Source organism: Alligator mississippiensis, chromosome 2 (genome assembly GCF_030867095.1).
Source record: "Alligator mississippiensis isolate rAllMis1 chromosome 2, rAllMis1, whole genome shotgun sequence".
In the NCBI taxonomy this organism is placed as follows: Eukaryota; Metazoa; Chordata; order Crocodylia; family Alligatoridae; genus Alligator; species Alligator mississippiensis.
The window spans coordinates 129548537-129573691 of NC_081825.1; the positions used below are offsets into that span (position 1 = coordinate 129548537).

Consider the following 25155-nt stretch of genomic DNA (forward strand, 5'->3'; position numbering starts at 1 on the left):
AGAGCAGCTCTCCCGTTCCGCAGCTCCAAGTGCCAGGCACAGTCTGCTGCGATCATGTTTAGAGTGGAAGCCACAACAGGAGTTGTAATGAGCTTTTGCTTGAGAAAACAATGGCAACCCCCGCCTCAAAAAAGAAGGCAATCTGGAGAAAACAAACTCCTGCCCTCTGCTTGCTTTTTTTTCCTTTCCCTTTTGCACCATGTGCTCCCGGCTGCCTCCCCTCCCCGCGCTCTCAGGCAGTCTGTTCGGGGCTGGACTGTGTCCAGGCTTGGGCTTTATTTTTTCAATGCACATTTCAGCTCCAGCTCCCCAAACTCTTTGATCTTTCTCTCCGTCTCCTTTACCCGGAAGAGAACCCTTGCCTGCTCAGCTGGGAGCTCGGAGCACACGTGGAAAGCCTGGCTCGGCTCCATATTCTTGCCAAATTTAGTCACACAAAGGGGCCAGAAAGGGGAGGAAAAAAATAAATAAAGAGGGGGAGAGAGAGGATGAAAGAGGCAGCCGGCGGGACATCAAAGGAAGCCGCCAGCCCGCCCCACATCCCGCCCTCGCGCTATATAAGGGGCGGCTCCCGGCAGCGGGCTCTTCTCACGCGATGCCGGGCTAGACCCGGAGCTCCCCCCGGTCGCGTTCACACGCGTGCTCGGGGGATGGGGATCCCTTTCTTCCCACACATCTGCCGGCGCCTTACACGCGGCTTGCAAGGATGGAAAGCGCATGAGAGAGCTGTGTGCGGGGCGCCGGGCTGCGCCTGCACCTCAGTCCCAAACTTAGTCCTGCCAGACACGCCGCTCGGGACTGGGGGTGGGGGGCAATAGTCCCGCCCTTCTGCTTATTGGCAATAGCCCGGGCGCGCCCTGCCTCTCCTCTCGCCCGCATTGTCGCTCGTGCTCACTTCTTCCCTCCTTTTCCTTCTCCTTCCCTTTCTTTCTTTCCTTCCTTCCTGTTTTTCTTTTCCTCCTTTCTGCTTTCCTTCTTTTCTTGTCCTTCTTTCCTTCCTTCCTTTCCCTCTTCTGTGGCAAGCCCCTTGCTAGGTTTGCGGCCAGGGAGCCCTTTCCCGGCTCGCTCAGGCAAGGGGGTCGGACGCGATGACCTCTGGGGGTCCCTTCCAGCCCGGCTGCTCCGTACGATTCCTATGATTTACAGCCGCGGGTGGCTTCAGTCCGAGCCTGATGTCAGCCCTTGGCTAAACACGCGCTCACCCTCTCCACTGGTTTATCCCGTCCCAGGGGGGCTGGCTGGCTGGCTGGCTCCCGCAAGAGCGCTTCCCAATAGGATCCCCCCATCCCGTCCCAAGGGGAGACTGAGCTTTGATTATCTGTGGCGCTAAAAATCCAGCCCTTTCCGATACAGTCCCAGTCACTCCTCCGCCGCCGCCCCGAGCACAAGCACTGGGAGTCCAGGGGCTAGATCGGGTTACACCGCGGTTGATTTGGCAAACAATGAGCCGGCTCCTTCGGCTGGGAGAGCTCCTCGCACCAAATCCGCAGGAGCTCTGTGTGTGCGTGTGTGTGTGTGTGTGTGTGTGTGTGGAATCGCACGTGTGTGGGGGGAATTGCACCCGTGTGTATAGCATGAATCGCACGTGTGTGCGCTCGCGCGCGTGTGTGTGTGTGCAGCAGGGGAAACGCACCCTTGTTTGTTCCGCGACAAATCCTCTTGGACCCCCCTGCCCCCTTGATCTGCCCTGTCGAAAGTTTCGCATCTTTCTGTGCTCTCGCCCCTTTATCCCACTTAAAAAAAAAATATTACTGTGTTTACAAATGTCAGCCCCCGGTTTGGTTTCCGACCCACCGAAATGCCCCCTCCCCCGCCCCCCAAATCCTGTGAACTGAAAGTAAACCGACAGCTTTGTGTTGTCTCCAGTCAAATCTGGCGTTGGAGTTGAGGTTTCCTGAGTTGATCCTCTTGTCATAAATCATTACGCCCCCCCCCCCCCCCCGCGTGCTCTTTCTGCCTTCCAGTGCTCCCACCAAACACTGCTGGGGGGAGAGACCCCAGCCGCCACATAAAAGAGAGGAGGTGATGGGAGGAGATTCTTAAAAAAATAAAACGGACCCAACTTTTTTTCTCTTTAATTAAACACACTTGTTTATTTCTGTGCAGACTGATCCGGCGGGGAGCTGCTGCTCGGATCCCCCCCCCCCGGGCTATTAGAGCATCTCTGTACCACTGTAGGGATGGGTGCCTGCCTCGACTTCTTTCCAACAGCTTTGTTTGAATCTCAGACGGGGTCCCTTCCCAAAGGCAAAAAGCCTGCTCCCGGCGTGTGAGCGAGGAGGGCACAGGGCTAGGACAGCCCAGCAAAACACCAGCGAATGCCTTCCTAATGGCTTTATTGGCGGGAGAAGATTAGCAGGGAAAGCGACAAGTGAAACGCGCACCCTGGGAAAAAAGAGAGAAAGCCTTCTCCCCCCACCCCGCGCTCTCCCCTGCCTGGGAAACAAGAACCGAATCCACTCAGATCCCGTCGGACCTGCAAAGGATTTCACTGGCCCACCCCTGCCCCCGATGTAACGCCAATTCCAATGGATTAGCTACGTGGGGGAGGGCAGGCGGATTGAAGCCCCACGTGCTAATCGGTGTGACAATTAGCAGAGTGTCTCCTCGCCCAAAATCACTGCTCAAGAGTTGAAATAGAAAGAATTGGAAAGGCTAAAGACAATGACAAAGAAGACAATGAAATAGAAAGGAAGAAAGACGATTTTTGAAAGACAATGAGATAGAAAGAATTGGAAAGGCTAAAGACTATATATATAATATGACAATACATACTATGATAGAAAAAATCAGAAAGGTTCAAGACAGTATATATATTGTCTTGAACATGTGTGTGTATGTATACATATTTATATGTGTGTGCGTGTGTGTGTGTGTATATGTATGTCATGTATAATATGAAATAGAAAGAACTGGAAAGGCTAAATACATTATATATATAAATGCCATATGTATAATATGAAATAGAAAGTTGGAAAGACTACAGACATATATAGGCACATATATGTCTTTAAAGGCTGTCTATAAAGTCTAAAGACATATATATGTCATATATACATGTAAGTCAGCTTTATAGATATGTATATGTCTATAAAGGCTAAAAATATATAAGTATATCTATATACAGACATACACACACACACACACATACATACATACATGTCTTTAGCCTTTCCAATTCTTTCTATTTCATTCTTTCAAAAATTGTGTTATGTGTATAGATACATATCCTTTGCATATGTGTGTGTGTGCGTGTGTATGTGTATATATATCCTTTGCATATGTGTCTGTGTCTTTAGCCTTTCCAATTCTTATATTCTCTATATTAGTTCATATACCTGTATCGTTTGTATTATGGAATACAATGCTCCTATACATCTATTATTATATATCGCACATATATAATGTATTCATTCTTGGGTCGAAGGCTAACTTCCTCTGACACTGTTCACCAGCCCTCTCCCGAGTGCCCTTTAAATTAGATCTGTAGCAGAACCACGACAGAGCAACAAACACACGGATCAGCCAGACACTAAAAAGCACGATCGCCAGTTAAAGGAAATTCCTCAGGATTTTTTTTTTCATGGACTTCCCAAGCAGATCTGGGCTACAACTCGCATGCGACATCTTCCCCTCCTTCTTCCCTAAATCGGTTCCCACCATCAGGTACCTCCGGCTTCTTCTGCTTGCCTGTAATCATCTCGAGGGCAAGGGGAGGTGTTCTGCAAATGAGCCTGGAAGTCCAAACAATTAACGTGAAGGAGAGAATAAGAGTGGAAATGCATGCAGCTCAGCATTTACAAATCAGCACTGACTTGCCCATTTTCCAAACAACCGCCTCTTGATTGTTACAACCAACTCCAGGCGAGATTTGTTATATTAAGGGGAGACGGGCTCAATTTAGCTACTTTTGAAGCTCTGGTATTTCGAAGCTTTCTTTGCTGCTTTCTTGATCGTTCATTGAAATGCACCCGTTGGACGTGACAAGCCGCATCCCCACTTCTTCCTTTCTTTCCCAGGGTTAGTGCCCTTCATCAGGTTTGGATATCTCAGCGGGATTTTAATCACTGCTTCCCGGGAAATTATGCAAAGAAATGATTTTGCGTAGTTTATCTCAACTTGTATAACATGTCACAAACAGCAGGGCTTGCCTTCTAGTAGGTGTATTTTATAACGGGGAAACCTGTCACCTGTTTAAAGCCGCCTGTTTCTATTGCCCGAGCTTGTCTATTTAGCAATGTCCCGATGCTTCCACAAAGCATGAACTGCCCTCTTCCAGTGCCGAAGCTAATTAAGCTCCACGACATTGCATCGCAGTCACAATCCCCCAAATACATGTTTGGGAATGACATTTTTCCAAATGCACCGCCTGGATTTTTCCTACACAGGTCTGTGCACAGAAGAGGCTGCTTGATGCATAGGACTGTTACAACAACCCCCCCAAAGTAGGATATCGGAGGCTAGGGAGATGGACCCTCTGTTATATCTGTATTCTGGAATTGATTTTGCCCCTGTTAAACAGGAGTTCATCAGGGCTGGTTTTCTGACTGCCCGTTCAAGGACTACCACACACTTGCTGGCTTGAATGGCTCTAGACTTAACACAGCTCTTTCCCTGAGCTGGTACATATGATTTCAAAGGGAATGGGGGTATAGGTTGTAGACCTGTTGGTCTAAGGACACAGGCAGACAAGGTTCTTTGGGTAAATCTCGTATCTTTTATTAGACCAACTCAACTAGTTGGGGCGGGGGAGTGGGGGGGATCTTCTTTGCAAGCTTTCGGGTACAAAGCCCTTCCGAAGGCTGAGGAAGCATCTGCAATTGGTGTGTTTGCTCTTCCTGGGTGAAAGGGAATTCAAAGGGAATTAGCATCTTCCCCCGGCTCCACAAAGCCCTGGCTGGGGTGATCTATTTGAGGCTGGTTCTGCTTGGAGCCTTGAGCTTCCAAACCTAATATTTCCATGATGCTACAAACAGTATGGCATGTCCACATTCCCCCTCTCCTCCAAAAATGAGGGCTAGATCCCGTTTTAAAACAGCCTTGACACACACAGAGCACTTGTTCCAGATGTGCTTGGGGATGTTTAGCTAACCCTTCTGTGCTTTCTCCAGGGATTTTTTTTGAGAGGGGCAGAGGAGGCTGATTTAGGAACCTCCACCCTGTGGACTGTTACTTCCCTTCTTCCCAGCCCTACTGGCGGCTCAGAACAGCTCAAGCTGGAGCAAGCAGCTGAGGACTTGCCCACCTCATCACTGGCTGAGGACAGCCCGAGGGGAGTTTGCCCGATCAGCTGCGAGTGTGTGAGACAGAGAGAGAGAGGTCTGACCAGGTGCTCATTTCTACTTCCTTTGATTCCCCCTGCTCCCCAAATCTTCCCCCTCCTGTTCTCTACCCCCTCTCCAGGCTGGAGCTGAATGAACCCATCGCTTCCCCTTATGTCTCCTGCCTGTGGTAGCAAGGGAAGTTTGGGTGAGATACGAGGAAAAAACTCTCTCACGAGGAGCGAGGTCAATGACGCCCTGCACCGGGCTACCCAGGGAGGCGGTGGCATCTCCCTGCTTGGAGGTATTTAAACCTCTAGACAAAGCCTCGGCTGGGCTGATCTGGGTGGGAAAGGTCCTGCTTTGAGCAGAGAGGTGTGGACTAGATCAGTGGTTCTCGACCTTTTCTGATACCAGGACCCATTAAGGGCCCCTCACTCCCACCTCCCTGTGTGTGGGGCAAGAGGGGCCCAAGCAGCCCCTCGCAAGCTGCAACTCTGCCAGCCGGAGGGGCGAGGGAACCCACGCTTTCCCACGCGTTTCTCCTTCAAAGGAGAACCCGTCTGTAAAGTTTGTTGACCCTTTTTTAAAGTTTGGTCCTATGTTCTTCTATTGACTCCTCCGTGAAACCCTATGAAATACGAACTTTCATTTCTGCCCAGGAAAACTTTTAGGATCTTTTCTCCAATGCTCGATGAAGGGTGCTTGTGCCCGAAAGCGTGCAATTAAAGACATTTTTTTTTTTTTGGCCAAAATCTTGTTGGTCTAATAAAAGATACCCTATCTGCTACGAGTCGGGATTGCCTTTTCCTCCAGCTCGATACGGCTACAACCCGGATCCCTTCCTATATTCTTGGTGCCCTCTTGAGCGCACTGCTCCCCCCACCCCCGCGCCGGGCTCGCCCAGCCCCGCGCTCCCAGCCCGAGCAGTTAAGCCGGGTTTGTGCGCGGATACATTTCCCTGCTCCCTCTCTCCAGTGTCTATCAATCAGAGCTGCGGCTTCCCTTTCATCTTCCCCCGCCCCCAGCCTCCCGGCGGCAGGGAGGGAGGGAGGGAGGAGTGGGTGGAAGGGATGTTAAAGTTACATTGCAGAGGCAGAGCCCGGCTTCCACTCGGCCCGCCGGCCGCCCAGCCCAGCCCACTTTCCGCCTGCCTCCTTCCCCCGAGACACACGCACACACACAACACAGAGGCGGCGGCGGCAGCAGGAACCCGTCCTACAGGCTCCGGCAGCACCTTGCTCCCCACCGCCGCCGGGAGAGGCGCGGGGCAGGGGCGGCCGTGCCTATGGGGGGCGCGGGGCAGCCTCGGGCCGCGGGGACTCCTCGGCTCTGAACTTCTCGCTGCCTCTCCTCCCGCGCCCCTTGCTCCCCGGCTCCCCGCCAGGCCAGGCCGGCAGCACAAAAGCGCGGAGTCCCGGTGCGTGCTCGGCTCCACGGGGGGTGTGAGGGGCTCCTTGCCCTGCGGCCCCCTCCCTCCGCTGCCCGCGGGCGGGGCAGAGCCCAGGCGGCGCAAACTTCAGTCCAACTCCGGCGCCTTCTTTGCAGGCGCAGCCCCAGGCCCCGGGCCGGGCCGGGCCGGGGCAGCAGCGGGCACCATGCCCCAGCTGTCGGGCGGCGGCGGCGGCGGGGGGGACCCGGAGCTGTGCGCCACGGACGAGATGATCCCGTTCAAGGACGAGGGCGACCCGCAGAAGGAGAAGATCTTCGCCGAGATCAGCCACCCCGAGGAGGAGGGAGACCTGGCCGACATCAAGTCCTCCCTGGTCCACGAGTCCGAGATCATCCCCAGCGGCGCCGGGCACGAGGTCAGGGGGGGCTCGCGTCCCGCGCGAAGAACGCGCAGGCTCCCCTCTCCCCACAGCGGGGGCTTGGGGGGGGGGGCGCAACGCTTTGCGCGGCTATTTGGAGCCTGCCTTGCGCGGGTACTTGGGTGCAAAAGAGCGCCCCCTGGCGCGCAGCTCCTGCCGGGAGCGGGGATGGGGAGGGTGGCCTGAGGGGAGCCGGCGGCCTGGGTCTGCTGGGACAGGGCGCGGAGGATGAGGCAGGGCTAATGTGGTTGGTCTAATAAAAGAGATCACATAGCCTTCCCTGTCTGAGGACGACGCAGGGAACTTCGGCGGTGCAGAGGGACCTGCCTAGGGTGGCCATTATAGGGGACAGTCCGGTTGTTCCCTCTACCCTCTCTCAATATGAAACCAGACGCCCTTATGTCCTCTATTTTTCTCTTGAAGGCATCCAGGTTCGTATCAAGAGGACAGTGTAGCAGAAAACCGGAATGGCCTCTCTGATGGCCACCTGACCTGCGTCTGGAGAGGCAAGAGCCAGGGGCTGCCCCTTTGTAGGGGGCAGCATGGCTCTGGCAGCCAGCTGCCCTAGGGCTGAAAGGAGAGGCATCTACAAGTCCCAGCTTGGGGGCTTAGTGATGCTTCTGCTGCTTTGGAGGCTGCTTGGCCTGGCCGGGGCAAGGGAGACTTGTCCGGTCCACCCCCTTCCCAGCCCCCTTTCCCCCTTGTGCCCCAGTGGCTGGGGCAGACTGCAGCCAAGGGGCACTTGAGTTGGGAGAGGCAGAAGCACAGGGTTGAGCTGAGCAGGTGTGGGTTTGAAATCGTCACTAGCCGGGGCTACTGCAGTGCCTAGCAGCAGGGTGCCGGGACTTTCTTGTTGGGTACACACGCTGCCGAGGCTCCAGAAGGTTTCTTCCGAGCAGCCCCAGGAACAGTAGAGCATCCTTTCCTTCTGTTTTAGGCGGGGGAAAGGTAGCTGGTGGCTTCTGCTCTTCTTTGCAGTAAGTTTCTCAATTTCAGGGTGCCCCAGTCAAGCCTGCTTGCATAGCAAAACAACCAACTGTGGACACGCATGTCTGTCTTTCCAAATAAAGTTTTGAAATGTAAACTCTTAAAACATCCATCTATGCAAACTGGTGAATGTCAGGAGGATGCTCTTCCCCTTCCTACATAGGTGCTCACAGCCCAGGACAAATAAGTTCCTGTGAATCACAGGATCATCTAATAGCATTAGACCTATAGTCCCTGTGAAATTCTTTGGAAAAATTGGTCAGGTCAGCTGATGAGTCCCACTCTTGAAAGGATTTGCATAAATTGTTTGGTAACAATTCAACAACACAAAAACAACCAAAGACTGGAATTTTTCAAAAGGCACTTGTTTTCATTTTTCCTTTTTGCATTACTCTAGCAAGACCATTTTGACCAGGGAAGCCGGAAATATTCTCAGTGGTTAGCCTCTTTAGGAGGGCTACAGCTATAGGACTTCTTGTGCTACAATTGGTTTTCCAAACTACATCATTATTAAAGCTGTAAAAAAATAAAAATAAAAAAGAATAAAAAAAAAATCCTTTCAACAGGAATGAGGTGGAGGGAGGAGTACAGGGCCAAACTTCAGATGACTTAAACTGCTTAACAGTAATTTTGATCCTTTAGTAAATCCAGCACTTCAGTGAACAGCAGTGCATAAAAATAACCTTTTTTTTCTTTTTCTCTCTCTCTTTTTTGTGGTGGATTCTGTGTGGGTAGGTTTCCAGGCAAGCACAAGCCCAGGAATCATACCATGATAAAAGCCGAGAACTTCCTGAAGAAGGTGAGAAATGTTGAGTTGTTTTTCACTCTGCATTGCAACCTTTTCTTTTCCACATTAACAAGGAACTCAAATGGAATATAATTCAGCTTCTTATTGCACATTGAGTTATGATTGTATAAGTGATCTCTGTTCATGAAAAGAATGCAAATATATCTTCACAGCTGAGAAAAGTGAGGTAAATGCACACCAAATCTAACATAAGCGGCCAAAGGGCATTTCAGTTGTTGGCCAACTGATATTGGTGGGCAAGCAGATTCTTTGCCAAGAAAATAACTATTTTTAGAATATCTGTTTATAGGTAATATTTTCCATATCTCCTGTTGCTTGCTTAATAACCCTGCTGAGCTATGCATGCTAAGAAACTATATACTCAATTTATAAACACATCTGTCACTTTAACACATGCAGTTTCATTTCTGTTTTGACTAGTTGATGTTTTGATGTATACGTGCATGCTAATTGAGGAGGATGGGAGAAAATCATGTATATTTTAGTTTAGGAAGCTGGATGAAAATGCAGGAATGTCTTCCACTGTATCATAATGTCTAGTTCATAACTTCTAATATTCTTCATTAGAATTGTAATATGAGTTCTAGAAAAAATTCAGCTTTTCTTTAGTCCTGATATCCACTAATTTAAACTGGATATTAAACAGATTAAAAAAATGGAACATTCTGTGTGCACTTAATAGACCCCCAATAGTCAGCAGGGTATCCTACATCATCCTGAACTCCTTCACTTTAATTTGCTTCTGGTTAACATGACCAGGGTGAATTGCTGGGGTTCTATGTATATTGGACTTGAGAAAGAAGTGATCTGTGTAGCTAGGATGCTGCCTTTTTCAGTCAATTACACAGGACAGTCCCTAGAAGAATGTGTTGCAAAATCTCCAAATCCTATGGATGCCTTCAGAAATGGAGAATTATGTTTTAAATATAATTTGCTGATATTGCTATTTGAACATATTAGCAAAGTAGACATGTTACCCTGAACTCTTTGCAATAAGTGCATTCCCAACAAATGCCTACATTAGGCCCAAGTCTTGAGAGTAAATACTGGCAGGCATACAGTAGAAATAATGCGAAGGTTCCCAGCAATATGCTACTTTAATAATAATAAAACAGACAGACAACCCTATTTCTCTTTCCCCCAAATCTCCAAACCAGCCTTGTGTACAGAATACTTCCATGAATGCACAGTGCCTATATAAATTTTCTGATCTGCATAAAAAAACCTAAGTGGTAAGATAATATACCGGTAACCCTCTTTTTCTCTGCTTTCACAGGAAAACACCCAGACAGCAGTTTATACAGCAAGGGCCCATCATACTCTGGTTATTCGGGGTATATCATGATGCCAAATATGAATAACGACGCATACATATCTAATGGATCTCTGTCGCCACCCATCCCTAGAACAGTGAGTTACCTATTATGCAAATTGCCTTGGGAGAGAGAAATTTTCTTCTTGTTCAGGACTGTGTTTTGAATTATTATGAATAGTACACTTCTGTTCTTTAGGTTCTGTGTAGCTGGCTGTCTAAACTTCTTAGCCATCTTGATTGGAATGATGGTGGAAACATTTAATTTGCCATGAACAAGGCTGAAAATATAGTCTGGATGTTATGTTATAATGTGTGGCTGAATGGCCTAAATGCTACTTTTACAGTAACTCTGGGAAGAAGCACTACTAGACCGGTTTTAGTTCTCTCAGATTGTACTGAAATATAAAAATCTGATGGATGTTTCTTCCTTTACTCAGTTTGTCATGTTCAGTCTTAGCTGATTTTTTTTCTCTTCCTCACACAGACTGCTCGTATAAAGCTGTCATGTCTGTGAGAGTGGATGTTACTTGGAAATACAACATAGAAATGATGTGAGAGTGCATGGGAAACAGTTGCCGATGATGAGTTAGAATAATTATATAATGCAAGGTTGTGGCTGTAGCTTTTTGTATTTGTTGCATCAAGAGGAGAATCATTGAATCTGAGTCTTAAAATTACTAATTTGTTCTGGTTGGTGTGGAAGCGCGCTGGAAGAATAGTAAATATGCTGAATAGTAAATTTCCATTGTTCTTGTAAATCAGTGGGAGCAACCTCAGTAAAACTTCTGGGATTTTAAAAATCTAGCTGTGGAAATTGCACTAGAGGTATTATCTTGGGGAAAGCAGAACTTACAGTGCCTCCTGTTGTAGAATGACACTGCCATTGTATTCCATAATTTTAGAAAAGAATGCTCATTGGCAGTAGCTATTTTCTAAGTGACTAAAATGAAGAGCTAGTAAGAAGGAAAAGCTTTCTGTGGCAAACTCTTTCAAGCAATCGGTTTTATTTTTGCTTTCTTACACCTTTTAACGTAAGCTTTTTTCTTTTTACTTGTTTGTGGGTGGGGTGGAAATTACCAATACAGATTTCTAAATTTAACAGTAGCAACACATTTATACTGCAAACCTGGAGAAAGTTTTGTCCAAACAAAGGTTTCCTGAATACAGAATGACTCAATAAATTCCAAAACATAGCAAATGTTTCTGTTTTATATGTAACACTCTTACCTGAATGCTTTATTTGTATCATATATCTCAAACAAACAAACTTGAAAAATATTGTTTTTAGGGCTTTCCTGTTCAAAAAAATCTGCCTTGAATAAAAACACGGTTAGTCAATTTTATTTCATTTTAGAGAGATACATACCTTTCTTTCAAAACAAACAAACAAACAAAAAACTGTATCCCAAATCGTCTTTTTTACATATGCTGTCTGATGTTGAAAGGTATTTAAAATAACAAATATCCTGACAGATTAAATTGTAATTCCTACTTGCTGATAAAAATGATATAATCCTTTTCAGTATGTAAAGACATTTATATCTGTCTCTCCTGGAAAATAAGGAATCCAGTAACCAGTCCCTTTTTTCCCCACCCTCACACAAATGTATGAATGGAAGAACTGGAATAAGAAATACAATTTAATGATTAGAGAATATAAAACATCAAACCCTGTCCATAAATGTGTTGTTGTAGGGCCACATCTTTGCTGTTAGCTGATCAACTTAACACATCTATTTTTCCTATCTTCTACTTGAGAAATATTTGAATATCTAGTGTGGAGAGGGAATGCCTCTGCTTTCTAATTGTATTATTGCTTGCCTAACACTTCAGGGATTAATTTAGTGGAGTGTTACTCTGGCATGTTAGAGCAGTACCAGTATTTCTGTAAAACAGTGTTCTTATAACACACTAATGTTGACATAAGTCTGGAGAACTTTCAGTTTAACCACAAGTTTACATGCTTGAGTTGTTTAATAATTTTCTGTTTAATTGAACTATAATCTTTGCTAGTCTTCATACTTGACAGCTGGTTTTTAATGTGTGCGAGATCAAAACATTGCACCCAGAAGATTATATACTTGCTTACTTGACCATTAACCACAACCGATATGGCATGTTATGTCTTCCCTCCTGTTCACCTCTGCTCTGTACCTTTGTTGGGCTTCAAACTGTCACCCATTCAAGGGTGGGTTTTTTGGGTTTTTTTTTGGGGGGGGGGGGGGGCTGCTTGTTTACTTGTTTCCTTTCAAAAGAAAAGACTGTTAAAACAGATAAGGTTTGAGAGACCCAACACTCAGCAGAGGTGTTGATCTCTGACCATTTGTGGGTGGAATAGCCTTGTGGTATACCTGAGATTCTTCATTTGCATTACAAAGCCACTGCTTGTTTGTTGCATCTGTTGCCTGGAGATGTTAGGATTCAAAACCATCTTGAGGCACTATTTTTTTTAACATTGTATGAAAAGTCTGAATAATTTATTCCTATACAAATAATCCAATAAATACCAATGCTTTTGAATTTGAAGAGTATTACTTAGTGGCCTTTTGTAATTAATGCTATCTTATTTTGGTATTTGAGAAGCAAAATCTAAAGGGAAGCATGATTTTTATAGGAAGAGGATATAAACTTTAGGCCCTGTGCCTGCAAATAAATACTGTACCTTAACTCTGGGCGTATGGGGAATCCTACAGATCTGCTTATATGAGCAGAGTTGTGCACCATACATCTGCAAGACTGGTGCATCAATTCAAACGTTTCTTCTACAGATCCTTCTACCAGAGCAATATATATTGTCCTGAACTCAAGAAACAAGAACACAGGTGTTATTCAATGATGGGTTCTTAACGAACAGGAGATTGCTGCTGCTAATCACACATGGGTTGGGTGGAAAAAAATTGTAGTTGAGACCTGAAAAGTTTCAGCAGGTGGAAAAAATTACTTTAAAGGGTGGGTGTATTTATTTTTTTCTCTCCAGATACATTGGTTCTCTAAAGTTCTGCCAGTCATATTCTTAAACTATAGATTTGTTGTGTAGTCAAATCTAAGATACCTACTGAATCCTGGAAGAAGAAAGCTAAAGTGTAATATATTAAAACTGATGCAGACCTTTCTGGGCGTAAAGAGATGGAATTCAAATTTCCATGAATAAATTAAGGTTAGGCTGGTCTCTTTTTAGCCCCAGCCTGATAACTGATTTTTCCACTTACTATTTGAAACAAAACGAGATACGAACTCTTGTACAATGCTAGCACCGCAGCAAAGAAGCCGCTATAACAGTACATGTTTCTTATCAGATAGCTTTGGTAGGCAGAAGACCAGAGAAGTTCGTTTAGGTAACTGCAGCACAATGGCATCAAAACCACAATAACACCTGGTGAATGTAAGCCCTGTGGGCTTGAGTTATCGCATGGTGGTTTGTCTGATGCATAGAGTAGGTGTCTACCATGGGAGAAGCAGACAGCTGTTGTGTATTTTGTCCTCCCCCCTCTTTCTTTTTTAACCCTTTGTGTGAGATTTTAATTTCAGATTGTAAAGGTTTTTACACCAAAGACTGTCTTTTTTGTATTTCTTAAACTCCTCCAAAATGAGCTTGCATTACTAAGCCATTAAATCCATCTCTTTCCTTGGGATTAGATTTTTTTTTAATATATATTTTAGGATATAGAATTTCTTGAGTACCTCCCCTACTCCCTCTCTTGCATACATGCTCAACAGGAGGTATCATCCTTTTCTTAATGGCTGAACTGTCTTCAGATAGCAACTTAAATTATTAAAAAGAGTTGGATATGTTCCACCATGGACAGTGTATGTAGACTTCCATAGTGGAACATAAGGTCAAACAGAAGGGAGATTCTAATACGGGAAGGAATTAAAAAAAAATATGCCCCATGTTGGGACCTGACTGTGATATACAAATACATGCGGGGACAGTTCCTGCCTGGAAGAGTTTGTATCCCAAGAAAAGCCAAATTGTGTAAAAGAGTAGGGGGAAGCATGAAAAGAAAAATAACAGTAAAAAGTAGTATTTGTGTTTTGGTTGATGGAATCTGTCCTTCTGAAAAACTAGATGGAAGATTTGGTTGTGGTACGGTTACAGAAATCTTGTTCCTTTATATTCCGACTTGGAGACTTTACTCAGTTAAACTCAAAATGTTCACACCTTGTGTTGATAAACTCTCACGCTTCAGAAATTTAAGTACTGTTATTACATGTGTAAATATTTAAATTATTGGGTGGCTGGATGGTCGCTGCTTTGAATTGGGCTGGCTACATTGGATATAAGCTTTGCTGCATGTAAGAAAGTTTGGTCTTAGTTTCAGCTCCTGTATCACTTATCACCAAGCTTTGCATTTTATTTCATACTTTACTCTGAGGCCAAGAACTATAAAGGCTGTATGCATGATCCTACTCTTTTCTTTTCTTATTGCTGCATGGGTAAATGGAGGACTTAAAACATGGCTGTTAGGTTAGTCTTTTACCAGTTTTGGAGTGCTACAGTCCTCTTATTTTAGAAGTTTAGAGTTATGCAGATTAGTTCACTAAATAACTTCCATAAACTCACATGTGGATCTGTAGAAAATGCTATGACAATTTTGGCATTTCATTGGTATAGTCTTGATAGGACTAAAGTGGGATCCTTTTAAAGAGTAATTGAACAGAAGAGCTTGATTTTTTTTTTTTTAAAGCTGTTTATTAATGAATATCTACCCTGAAGGGAGAAAAGAGGTATTTCCAACACTAATAAGTAAACAATATTCTTTCAAACCTTTCTGTCTGCTGATCTGATGTGAGCATCAGCCTGAGATATGAGGAGTTTCTTTAAAACACAGAAGCAAGCCACAGAAGTTGAAGAGGTTTTCAATTAAACGCAGTGTTTGTTGAGATAGAATCAAAGGTACCTGAACACTTCCAGGTTGGTCCTCTTCCAAAGATCTAATCTAGTTGTTGTGCCAGATATGGGATCTTATGTAGGTCCTGTGCATGTGTAGCGTGTCTGTTAGCTGTCAGTTCCTCACTCGGGTATTTAGTTGGTGAAGTGAACAGGTTTCTTTTTTTTTTTTGCTTACGTGTTCCTTTTAAAATAGTCTGTTTGCAAATCTGGATGATTTATTCAGAAATTTCCTTAACTGGCCCATTATTAAAAAGACTTGCTGGCAATGATGGAGTAGAAAGCGATCACTGACTACTTCTTGGCTTTAGACTGAGCTGAGTGGTGTGTGTGTGTGTATGTGTGGCTTTCATCAGTAAAAGTGTTCCACTCTAGTTTTGCTATGAATACTCAAAAAAGAAGAGCTTTTGGTGATTTGTCTATTTACTAAATAACATCTTATTCCTCTATAACTGGAGGTGGTGTATAGAGAAGCTAATTCAATGCAACTTTGAAAAAGTGGAGATTTGCAACTTTCAGTTTTAAGAAATGGGAATGTCATTCTAACAACTATGTCCACATCTTTGCTTCCACTTCATCATGCACAAGATCATACTAATCTTAATAGCTTGGTGTTAGTGTTTAGGACCACGCAGGATATAGCCTTTACGCATACAGGCTTTTGTTGGTCATTATATCCATAATGTTAAGATATCGAGAGATGGTAGAGCAGTGGTTCTCAACCTTTCTAGACTCAAAACACTCCTTGGAAAACACCATCTCTTTGTTTTTACTCTTTTTTTTTTTTTACTACAGAAAAACAGAGCAGTTCTGTTGCACAGAACTGGGATCACAACAGCTCAGAATATTTTTGAGACTGTGGATTCCTACTTGAAAGTTCTGGGTTTATCCCATGAAATCATGTTTGTATACCTAGCAGTGATAACATTGTGTGGCATCCAGCAGCACCCTTGAAAAGATCTCAAGGCACCCCAGGGTGCTGTGGGACCCTGGTGGAGAGTCACTGTGCTAGAGGCTCTTTCACACAAAAAGGGCAACAACTCTGCCAACTACTTGTAATTCTTGGTGCCCTCCAATCATTTAGTCTGCATGCAAAAGGGCTGTAGGAATGACACCTTATGAGGTAAGTGATTTTTTTTCTAATAATAAAGTGCTTCTGATATGAAGAGGAAATAACACTAAATAAAAAGACTTGCATGTCTTCTAAAGCTGCATTAGGTGCCTGTGTGTGGTTGCTTGTTGTCCCTTGAAGTTAGGGGGTGGGAGCTTGTTTTTAGTGTTGTGCTTTTAAAGACCAATATATAAGAACATGCTTTATGACATCATTGGAAACCTTGTCACTTGAGTTCTGTCAAACCCACAATAGCACTTTCTTATCTCATAAACAACAATTCAGCCTAACCAGTAAGAAATAGAATGAAGACATGCTAAACTAGTGTCAACTGGCCAATGGGGATGGGAATAAAGTCTTGGAAGCCAGGAGGTTCGGTGTCACAAACCTCTCTCCCTTCCCATTCAACCTCGGAGGTCTCTACAACTCCAGACTACAGGAAAGGAAAGTGTAGTCATAAGTGTAGCCAGAAGAGACTGAATTGATGGTCAGGCTTCACGTGAGCAGGAAAAGTAAGGCCAGAGGCTTCAGGTTGGAGGAAAAGCTGAGCAGCCAAAGTGGCTTTTTGTTAACCTTTGCAATTGACACTGGCAACGGTCTGTGAAATCAAGGCAGCACCATAATTGGACATGCCACCACCATGCTGAGACATGTCAGCACATGCTCTATATGTGCCAACTCCCAAACCAGAAGCAGCGTAGCCATGTTAGTACAATACTGAAGATGCTGAGAGGAAGTTTAACCAAATGAAAGAAGGCTAAGCTACTATGGTTTAGCTTTCGCTTACCACAGGGTAAAATTGAGCTCACATGATAGTCTGTTGTGGAGCAGCTGGTGTACAGTAAAGGCCTGTTCCCTTTTGCCCTTTAGTAAGCTCTTCCATACTCTTACATAGGAAGTAGTGATCTGGTTTATTGAGCTTCTAGTGCCATGGGTGACTATTATGCTACCTCTGTTCGGGAGAATAGGGGTGGGGAAAATTTAAGGATACTGGTAACCAAATAATTCTTGCTTAAGAGAATCCTTTAAGCCTAGCATCATATTTTAAATCTCTTCTATAGAAAACTGGATCTCCTCATCTTGATCGTGTTTTAACTGCTTTCTTAAAATGCAAAAATTATTAAAAATGACCTAATAGACTTGGTTTAGTTCTTATCTACATAAAAAAAAACTACCACTATTGTTGGCACCTCTTTCTAGGTCATAGGCACTATGTGGGGCCCAAGGGCCCTGGCCCCCCTTGGGAAGAGGGTAGGGTTACCACCCATTCGTAATAGGGCAGGACAGTCCCGAAATGGGAACATAGAGTCCCGGTCCTGGACTGCATGACTCTGAGGCAGCATTTCTCCCAGATTCCCAGTATCGTGCAGGGATCTGGGTTTTCCATTTACTGCGGAAAAATGCAGGATATGGTGGGTTTCCCTTTGCAGGCTGGCAGAGTTCCAGCCTGCAAGGGGCTGCGGGGAGTGGGACGCACGGGGTGTCATATGCATGTGCACGCACATGCACACAGCCAGGAATACAGTCCCAGGCAGCAGTGGAGAGCAGCTTTCCTAGCTTCCTGAAGGTAGGTCTATGGGGAGGAGCAGATTGAGGTCCCTATGGTGAGGGAGGGAGTGGGGAAGGTGCTGGGCCTGGGGGCACTGTCCAGCTAAGGTGTTGCATGGGGCCTGTGGGGAGCAAGATAGTGGGGAGCAAGATAGTCACAGGCAGCTTGTCCATGGTGGGGGGGCTCTCTGCTGCTGTGCACACTCCCAGGGTGTGGGGTCATAGGGAGGCACGTGTCCCCCAGACTCGTGCGTGGAGGGGGGGTAAATGTGGGCTGCCTGCTGTGGGTTCAGGGCTCTCTGACCTGCTGGCCTTGCCACCATGGTGAGGCACCCCCTGCCCACGCAGCAGCAGTGGGGGTGGTGGCATAGAGTTGTATCCCCCTCTTCTGCTGGGCGGGCAGGGGGCAGCAGGGCACCCCCAGCAGTGTTCCAGCAGTGCTGTAGGGGAGCAGGGAGGCATCATTTTAGGTTACCGTCCCCATTTCCCCCACTTCCCCCAGCAGCAAAAATAAAAGTCAGCATCTATAAAGAAGCAAGGGGGTCTGGCTGAGCTCTGTTTTTGCTGGTAAAGTTTTTTCCTTCCTGGTGAGAGTATTGGTGGTACACTGTGAAGAAAGTAGTACTTGTGCTTCATGTACTATTACTACTTCTTGTTTTGGCCCATGGTAAGCTTAATAAGTCATAGATTTCATAGACATTAGGGCTGGAAGAGACCTCAGAAGATCATTGAGTTCAGCCGCCCGCCCGAAGGGCAGGAAGCCAGCTAGGGTCATAGAATCCCAGCAAGATAAGCATCCAATTTACTCTTGAAGGTGTTCGATGTAGGTGCTTGAACCACCTCCGATGGCAGGCTATTCCAGACCTTGGGGGCTCGGACAGTAAAGAAATTCTTCCTTATGTCCAGCCTGAATTGGTCTTGCAGTAGTTTATAACCGTTCGACCTCGTCATCCCTTGGGGTGCTCTGGTGAACAAACATTCCCCCAGATACTGATGGTTACCCCTGATAAACTTATAGGTGGCCATCAGGTCACCCCTGAGCCTGCGCTTTTCCAGGCTAAAGAGCCTCATAGCTCTCAGCCTGTCATCGTAAGGTCTGTTTTCCTGTCATCTGATCATGCACGTGGCTCTTCTCTGGACTCTCTCAAGCTTCTCCACATCCTTTTTGAATTGTGGGGCCCAAAACTGGATGCAGTACTCCAGCTGCGGCTTCACCAAGGCCGAGTACAAGGGGAGAATGATGTCCTGGGATTTGCTTGAGAAGCATCTATGAATGCAAGCCAGCGTTTTGGTCGCTTTACTAGCCGCAGCATTGCACTGCAGGCTCATGTTCATCTTGTGGTCAATGATGACCCCCAAGTCTCTTTCTTCTGTAGTACTAGCCAATGTAGCACTGTCAAGCCTATAAGGATACTGCAGGTTTTTCCTCCCAAGGTGGAGAACCTTGCATTTTTCAGTGTTAAACACCATCAGGTTCTCGTCTGCCCATTTGCTGAGCCTATTCAGGTCAGCCTGAATCGCCCTCCTGTCTTCAGGTGTGGATGCTTTGCCCCAAAGTTTAGTGTCATCGGCGAACTTGGCCAGTCCGCTTCTGACTCCAATGTCCACATGATTAATGAAGATGTTGAACAATATGGGTCCAAGGACAGAGCCTTGGGGGACCCCACTGGTCACAGGGCACCATGATGATTGACTTCCATCAATTACCTACCCCTGGGTCCAACCACAGAGCCAATTTCCAAGCCAGCAGAAAGTCCACTCATTTCAAATGTAATTTTGTTAACCTGGCATCCCTATTTCAAGATTTGGATCTTGTGGGTATGTTTGTATTTATTTTTGGCTTCCCACTTCAAAGGAATCTGTCCTCTCAGCAAGAAAGTGATTGAACGTTTAAATAAAAATGTATTAATTGAATCTTTGTGATTTGAGCAAAAGGTGCAGTTGGGGAGTTAACATGTGCCCTAACTGTGCTAATTAGCCAGGAATTTCCCACTCTCATGAGGGGAAAAATGGTGATCCGAATCTTTTTAAAAGAGCTCAGATGCATTCAGTTGACTTTGGTTTACTGATTTTTTTTTTTTAATTCAGATGGATAGCAGAAAGAAAAACATCTTGATTAAAGAGCATATCTAAGTTTCCATCTGAAGGATCCTGTTTTTCTAATTGTCTTCTATAGAAGTGAAAGCAAAGCTTGAATGTTTTGTTTCCTTAAGGAGCTGGGAACATGGCTTATATATTAGTATGTGACAATCCATAAGGTAAGTTTGGCCACTACAAGCTATCACTGTTTGTGCTTTTGCTATACAATTATGAAATGAACAGCTTAACTTAATACGAGCAGGTCAGCAAGCACTTGTGCTACTTTTATTAGGCTTATGCATATAGCCATTTTGACTATATTTGTTATATGAGACAGGGCAAATACTTCTAGTCACAGAAGTGGGTTTGTGTGCTGCAGCATAAAGTTGTAGATAGATCTTTCTTAAACCAAACTGGACTGAGTCAAGGTCTCTTGTGATTCTGCAGTTCCACTTAGGTAAAATACATATGCATGTATGCCTCTTGGAAATGTTCTAGGTGTATGGTTAGAAGTGGCATTTCTGTACATCTGTAAGGAAGCTCTGATAATGTTGTCTTAATACATAACATAAACATATTTTGGTCTAGAGGTGATCTTTTCCTCACCTTTTGGGTAAGAGAGAGTCTTAAAATAGATTATGTGCTGGCGTGCTAGAAATATTACAGAGGTCCCAGCCTCAGCTGGGATCCCTGTGCTAGGTGCTGTGCATATTTACTGCTCTCAGCTTTAAAAGATCTTCCATTAGACACTGTGAATTATGACAACTACAATCACATAACAACAATCCTGTGAGTGAGGTATTATAGGGCTTATGGGACATGATGATGAAAGATGACAATAAGACTGCTACAGGCATCAGTGGGAGTTTTACTTTACTCTGTATAATTTGGTTTGAGATATGTAAGTGGAGTTCCTTTGCAAGAGACACAAGACAAATGTCCTTACAAAATGTGAGATCAGAGACCATCTAGCAATGACTCAGTTAGCTATGTGAGCCTGGAAAGGGGCACTGATAGGGGGAAAAGGGAATGTAGAGCAGCAGTTTTTGGAGGGTTTGGATCAGAGATGAAGACCCAAAATAGATAAATTATGTTGTGGGGTTTCCTGCTTTGGGTTCTAGTGACACTAGCTGTGATGACTTGACTTTATTAGTACTTTTTTTCTTGATGTAATTATACTTGGTATATGAAAACTTTCTGTGATGGTCCCTGTGCTAGTCACTGTCTCCTGACTCCGGACTTGAGCATAGGGGCTTCTCTGCCTATTCTATATTAAGTCAAAGCAAAAGTGTCTTAGTGAGGCCATATTAACGTGGTACTTCCTTTGATAGGTAGAGATAAGTGTAGGTATGTCTATTAGTTCATCAGTCTGTTCCCCAAATGTATGGATATTGGTAATGTAGAGGGGTATGTGTGTTCACTTTGAAAACTTGCAAGTTCAGCAATTGCAATGCTTTTGCTTGTCATCAGTGATGGTCTGCTATGTTATAACGAAATTGGGTCAGCAGTTAAAATGATTAAAACAGTAGTATATCATGTTGCTTATTGTTACAATTAAACCAATTCCTTCTCCCTTCCTGAAGTAACCCGGGTCTCACAGGGCTGCTATAATATCAGAACAACCACTATTCCAGGGAGGTTGCAGCCATAGCTGCAGCTAATGTAAAAGCAGGTTTCCTAAGAAAACTAACAGTGCTCTTGTTTTAGCAGAGCAGTGTTATGATACCACTCTCTTTCACTGGATAGATATGGGTAGAATATAGGGATTTTGTACTAGGCCATTCTTATACAACAACCTTTTCCATTTTTCATATTACATTCATCCCTTTTACCTGACTGATCTTTGGGGGCCTTTTCCCCAAAGTATGGCCTATTGTACTTAGACCTGCATGTTTTTTCCAATGCATTCCATTTCATTTTTTTAAACATATTAAATGATCCTACTGACAGTGGTGAGCTGAAGTAGACAACATACTGAGGTTTGATCACTCTAATCTCATGTAGAGACTGCTTGGTATTTCAACAAATGCTAATTTCTAGCATCAGGTACATATGAACTACCTGGTAGAAGGAATAAAAATCTTACCAGATCTCTCTGTGTGCAGCTGTCTCTGAGCTCTGCAAGAACCTAGTTCATTCTAGCTGCATATGCAGCACAAGACTAGACTACTACGGAGGTATCAAAATCACAACAGAAGCATTCAGACCGCTTTGGGGAATAGGCAAAGGTAGAAGAGTAGAAAAGCTTGTAAATATACTTGTCTTTTGGAACCCCTCTTTGCTTGCTGCCTCAGCTTGAATGCCTGGGAATGTGCAGTCTACAAGAGAAACTTCACTCCTGTCTATCTGAGTTAAGTAACAAATCCATCACTTCCAGGAAAGAAGGAAGAATATTTTCTATTGTCACTGATTGCTATAGGATGTTGCTCACCCTTCACCCATGTGCCTTTTTGTGGCCTTAGGAGCCAGTTTCCTCTCTCTTCCCCATATCACTGACTTCCAAAACAGAACTGCCAGTTGGTGGAAACCTAGTAACTTCAGACTTGACTTTTCTTCAGCTACCAGAGTTCAATGGAAGAGGAGTATGTGCTTCTAAATGTAATGTGATATTGCTTAAAGGAGTTTGATTGAGTATTCTAGAAAATGGGATAGTTGCAGAATACCTAATCCAACGTTCAAGCTGCAGGAGGTGGCTAAACAAGGCAGCCTCTTTAAGGAGTACAGAACTACTGTAGACCAGCAAGTGCAGTTCTAAGGGCCCAATGTAGCCTAAAAGAATAAAATATTTTAAGTCTCATACTTTTAATAAACCATTTTTTTTAAAGTTCCTTTATTTGTTCTTTTATTAGATCAACACAGCATACTTTCTATTTTAAAAAATACCCCAACAGAATAACAAAATAATTGTCCAAAAAGCACTTTGCAAAATAGACCATCTCTGGTAACTCAGTTTATATTTATCAAGCACGTAAGTAATTAAAACACTAATTTGTCACTGGTTAGATAGGCTCCTAATCCAGAATCACTCCTCAAAGCATAAACTAAAACCACAAAAAATTACCATTTTGCTAAAGTTCTTAACTTGTTCAGTCTTCTCTTGCATGCTAGTGAAACTAAGTCACTTTAAATATTGGGGTGTCCAAGGAATTGTTGCTTTGGGATGTTGGTGTGAGAAAAGCAGCCTTTACTTTTCCCATTTCATGAACCTTATTGCAGGAAAAAAGAGGAAGCCTGGGGTTACTGGAAAAGATGTCAGCTAAAAAGCAAAGTTGCCAAGATCTTAAGGGATGTGTGTGTAAGGAAGTGAGTGGGTTGTCTTCAAGAATGAGTCTTGAGATGTTATCTGATATCAGGTATTTGAACCATTTTGGCTTTTTACTGGTGAGAAAATGGTTTTGTGAGTGAGGAGAACAAAAAAGATGTACTTCACAATCATGTAAAAATATTTAGGTTTGTCTAACAACCTGGATTTTGTTCTGAAAACTATTCCACTACACTGCTACATGATGTTACAGTATAAGGATACTTTGTAAAAGCTAAGAATGTGCTTGTTAGCAAAGGGATATTAATGGAAGTAGTTAAAGGCCCAATTATTTGGTTCCTTGGTCATAATGTTTATGGTCAAAACATTATTTTCTCACAAAAAAACATAATGATGTTTTGTGTTAGTCTTTTTTTTTTTAATGCAAGTTTATGGAAAAACTACTATTTTAAGACGTTCCCATTTTTCCAACAGACCTAAATACAGTTTGTAGGTTATTTCCCTTTTCAGTAGCAAAGTGGAAAGAGGAGAAGAGAGAATAGAAGGAAGAAATCAACTGAAGAATAGAAAGGAAGAAATCAATCACTTTTTTGTAACCACAATGAAAATAAATTGTGTCAAAAAATGCTTTGAAGGATGTCAAAATTTGTTTAATGAATTTCTGACTCTGTGTGTGTGTGTGTGTGTGTGTGTGTGTGTGTGTGTGTGTGTGTGTAACTTACAAACTTTCAACAAGTTGTAGCCCCAAAATTGCAAATGGATATATTGTCTTGCCTTGTTGCATTGAAAGTGCCCTGACCCACGTAAAAATATTGTGTGTAGGTTTTTATATGTAAAAATTCTGTCCCCCATTCTCTACGCCGAGTCAGAGCTGCACAAAGTGATGTAATTGAACTACTGTTAAGGTGGAGCTAGAGTCTGAGACTATGTAAGAAGGTGAGCTGTGGAATGTACTGTAACTTCCTCATTCCTTAAAGAGTTCAAATAAATTTGGTGATGCATTTTGCTCAGAACTGTTACAATACACTTCAAAACACAGATTTTCCCCTTTTCTCACTAAAGCATCTACAGCCTAAACAAACAGAAATATTAGCCCCAGTCTCTCAAAGTGGCAGTAGAGGGGCATTGTTAGTGTGTTGGCCCGTAGTGTATGGTGAGGCGGTGATAGAGTTGGGAGTGGGACCTAGAGTTCTTGGGCCATTCTTGGTAGATGAACTACAGGAATGCTGTTGAAAAGAAACTATTCACCTCATGAGACAAGTCTGCTTGCTATTTTGGATTCTTCAGGGTTTTGTTATTCAATATATAATGTAATGACAAGCAAAAAGCCATTGTGTATGCCCAGGGAGAATCTTGATGGTTAATCAGACTGCAGCATTAACTAAAACAACAGAATTTAACCAAATAAAAGTGAAGGTAATTCTCGTAATTTCAAACACTGACCCTTTGGTTTAAAATGGAGACCTCAATTTGAATTTTTTCTAGTATTTCATATAGACCTCTGGTACAAAACTTGAGAAAATTAGAATAGCAAGTCAGAAATATTAACATTTCTTTATGTCAAGGAAACGTAAGCAGGCCTGTTTAATTGAGAACTATTAGTATTTTAACTTTTTCTTTTCCCTGCCTTTAGTGATGCATTTATTTCTTCTGAGGGGGCAGGAAGAGCAGTGCTTGTTGACAGCAACATCACTTGCAGTTCTGTCTTGCCTTTAGTCTCTCAAAATTAAACCAAATTTGCATGCAATTGGCAAGGCACCTTGTTCTGACTCTCCCAGGAAGCAGAAACCACAAATTGCCTCTGCACCTGTTGTGTTGTTTGGCATAATATACTTCTTCCACTGGCTCAGGATCCTCTGTTAATACAACAGCATTCTTTTCTGCACCGATGTGTTTGCAGCTTTGCCCTTAATGAATTGGGAGGGTTCAGATCAGCCACTCCTGGCTTCTGTGTAATGTTAATGAGGCTACAGGGATAAATGGGTTTTAAGAGCTCACCCCCGAGCACAGGCAGCAGGAGCTGTTCCCTGCCTAGTAGAGTACTCTGACATGTAACTTGTGCTTTATTACGAACTCTGTACA

At 44.1% G+C, this 25155-nt stretch overlaps 1 protein-coding gene across 6 annotated transcripts in view; it reads left to right on the forward strand.

Moving 5' to 3' along the window:
• Positions 1-6372: 6372 nt before the first annotated feature.
• Positions 6373-25155, forward strand: part of LEF1 (lymphoid enhancer binding factor 1) — a 105306-nt gene continuing 86523 nt past the window's right edge. For 4 of the 6 annotated variants that reach the window (XM_006272890.4, XM_006272889.4, XM_006272891.4 and 1 more), the window contains exons 1-3: positions 6373-7069; positions 8795-8858; positions 10144-10277. In XM_006272890.4, coding sequence (XP_006272952.1) covers positions 6860-7069; positions 8795-8858; positions 10144-10277 — 408 coding nt within the window. In that variant the 5' untranslated portion in view covers positions 6373-6859. The remainder of the gene's footprint in view (positions 7070-8794; positions 8859-10143; positions 10278-25155) is intronic. The other 2 variants (XM_019500102.2, XM_006272888.4) reach the window with 2 other exon arrangements.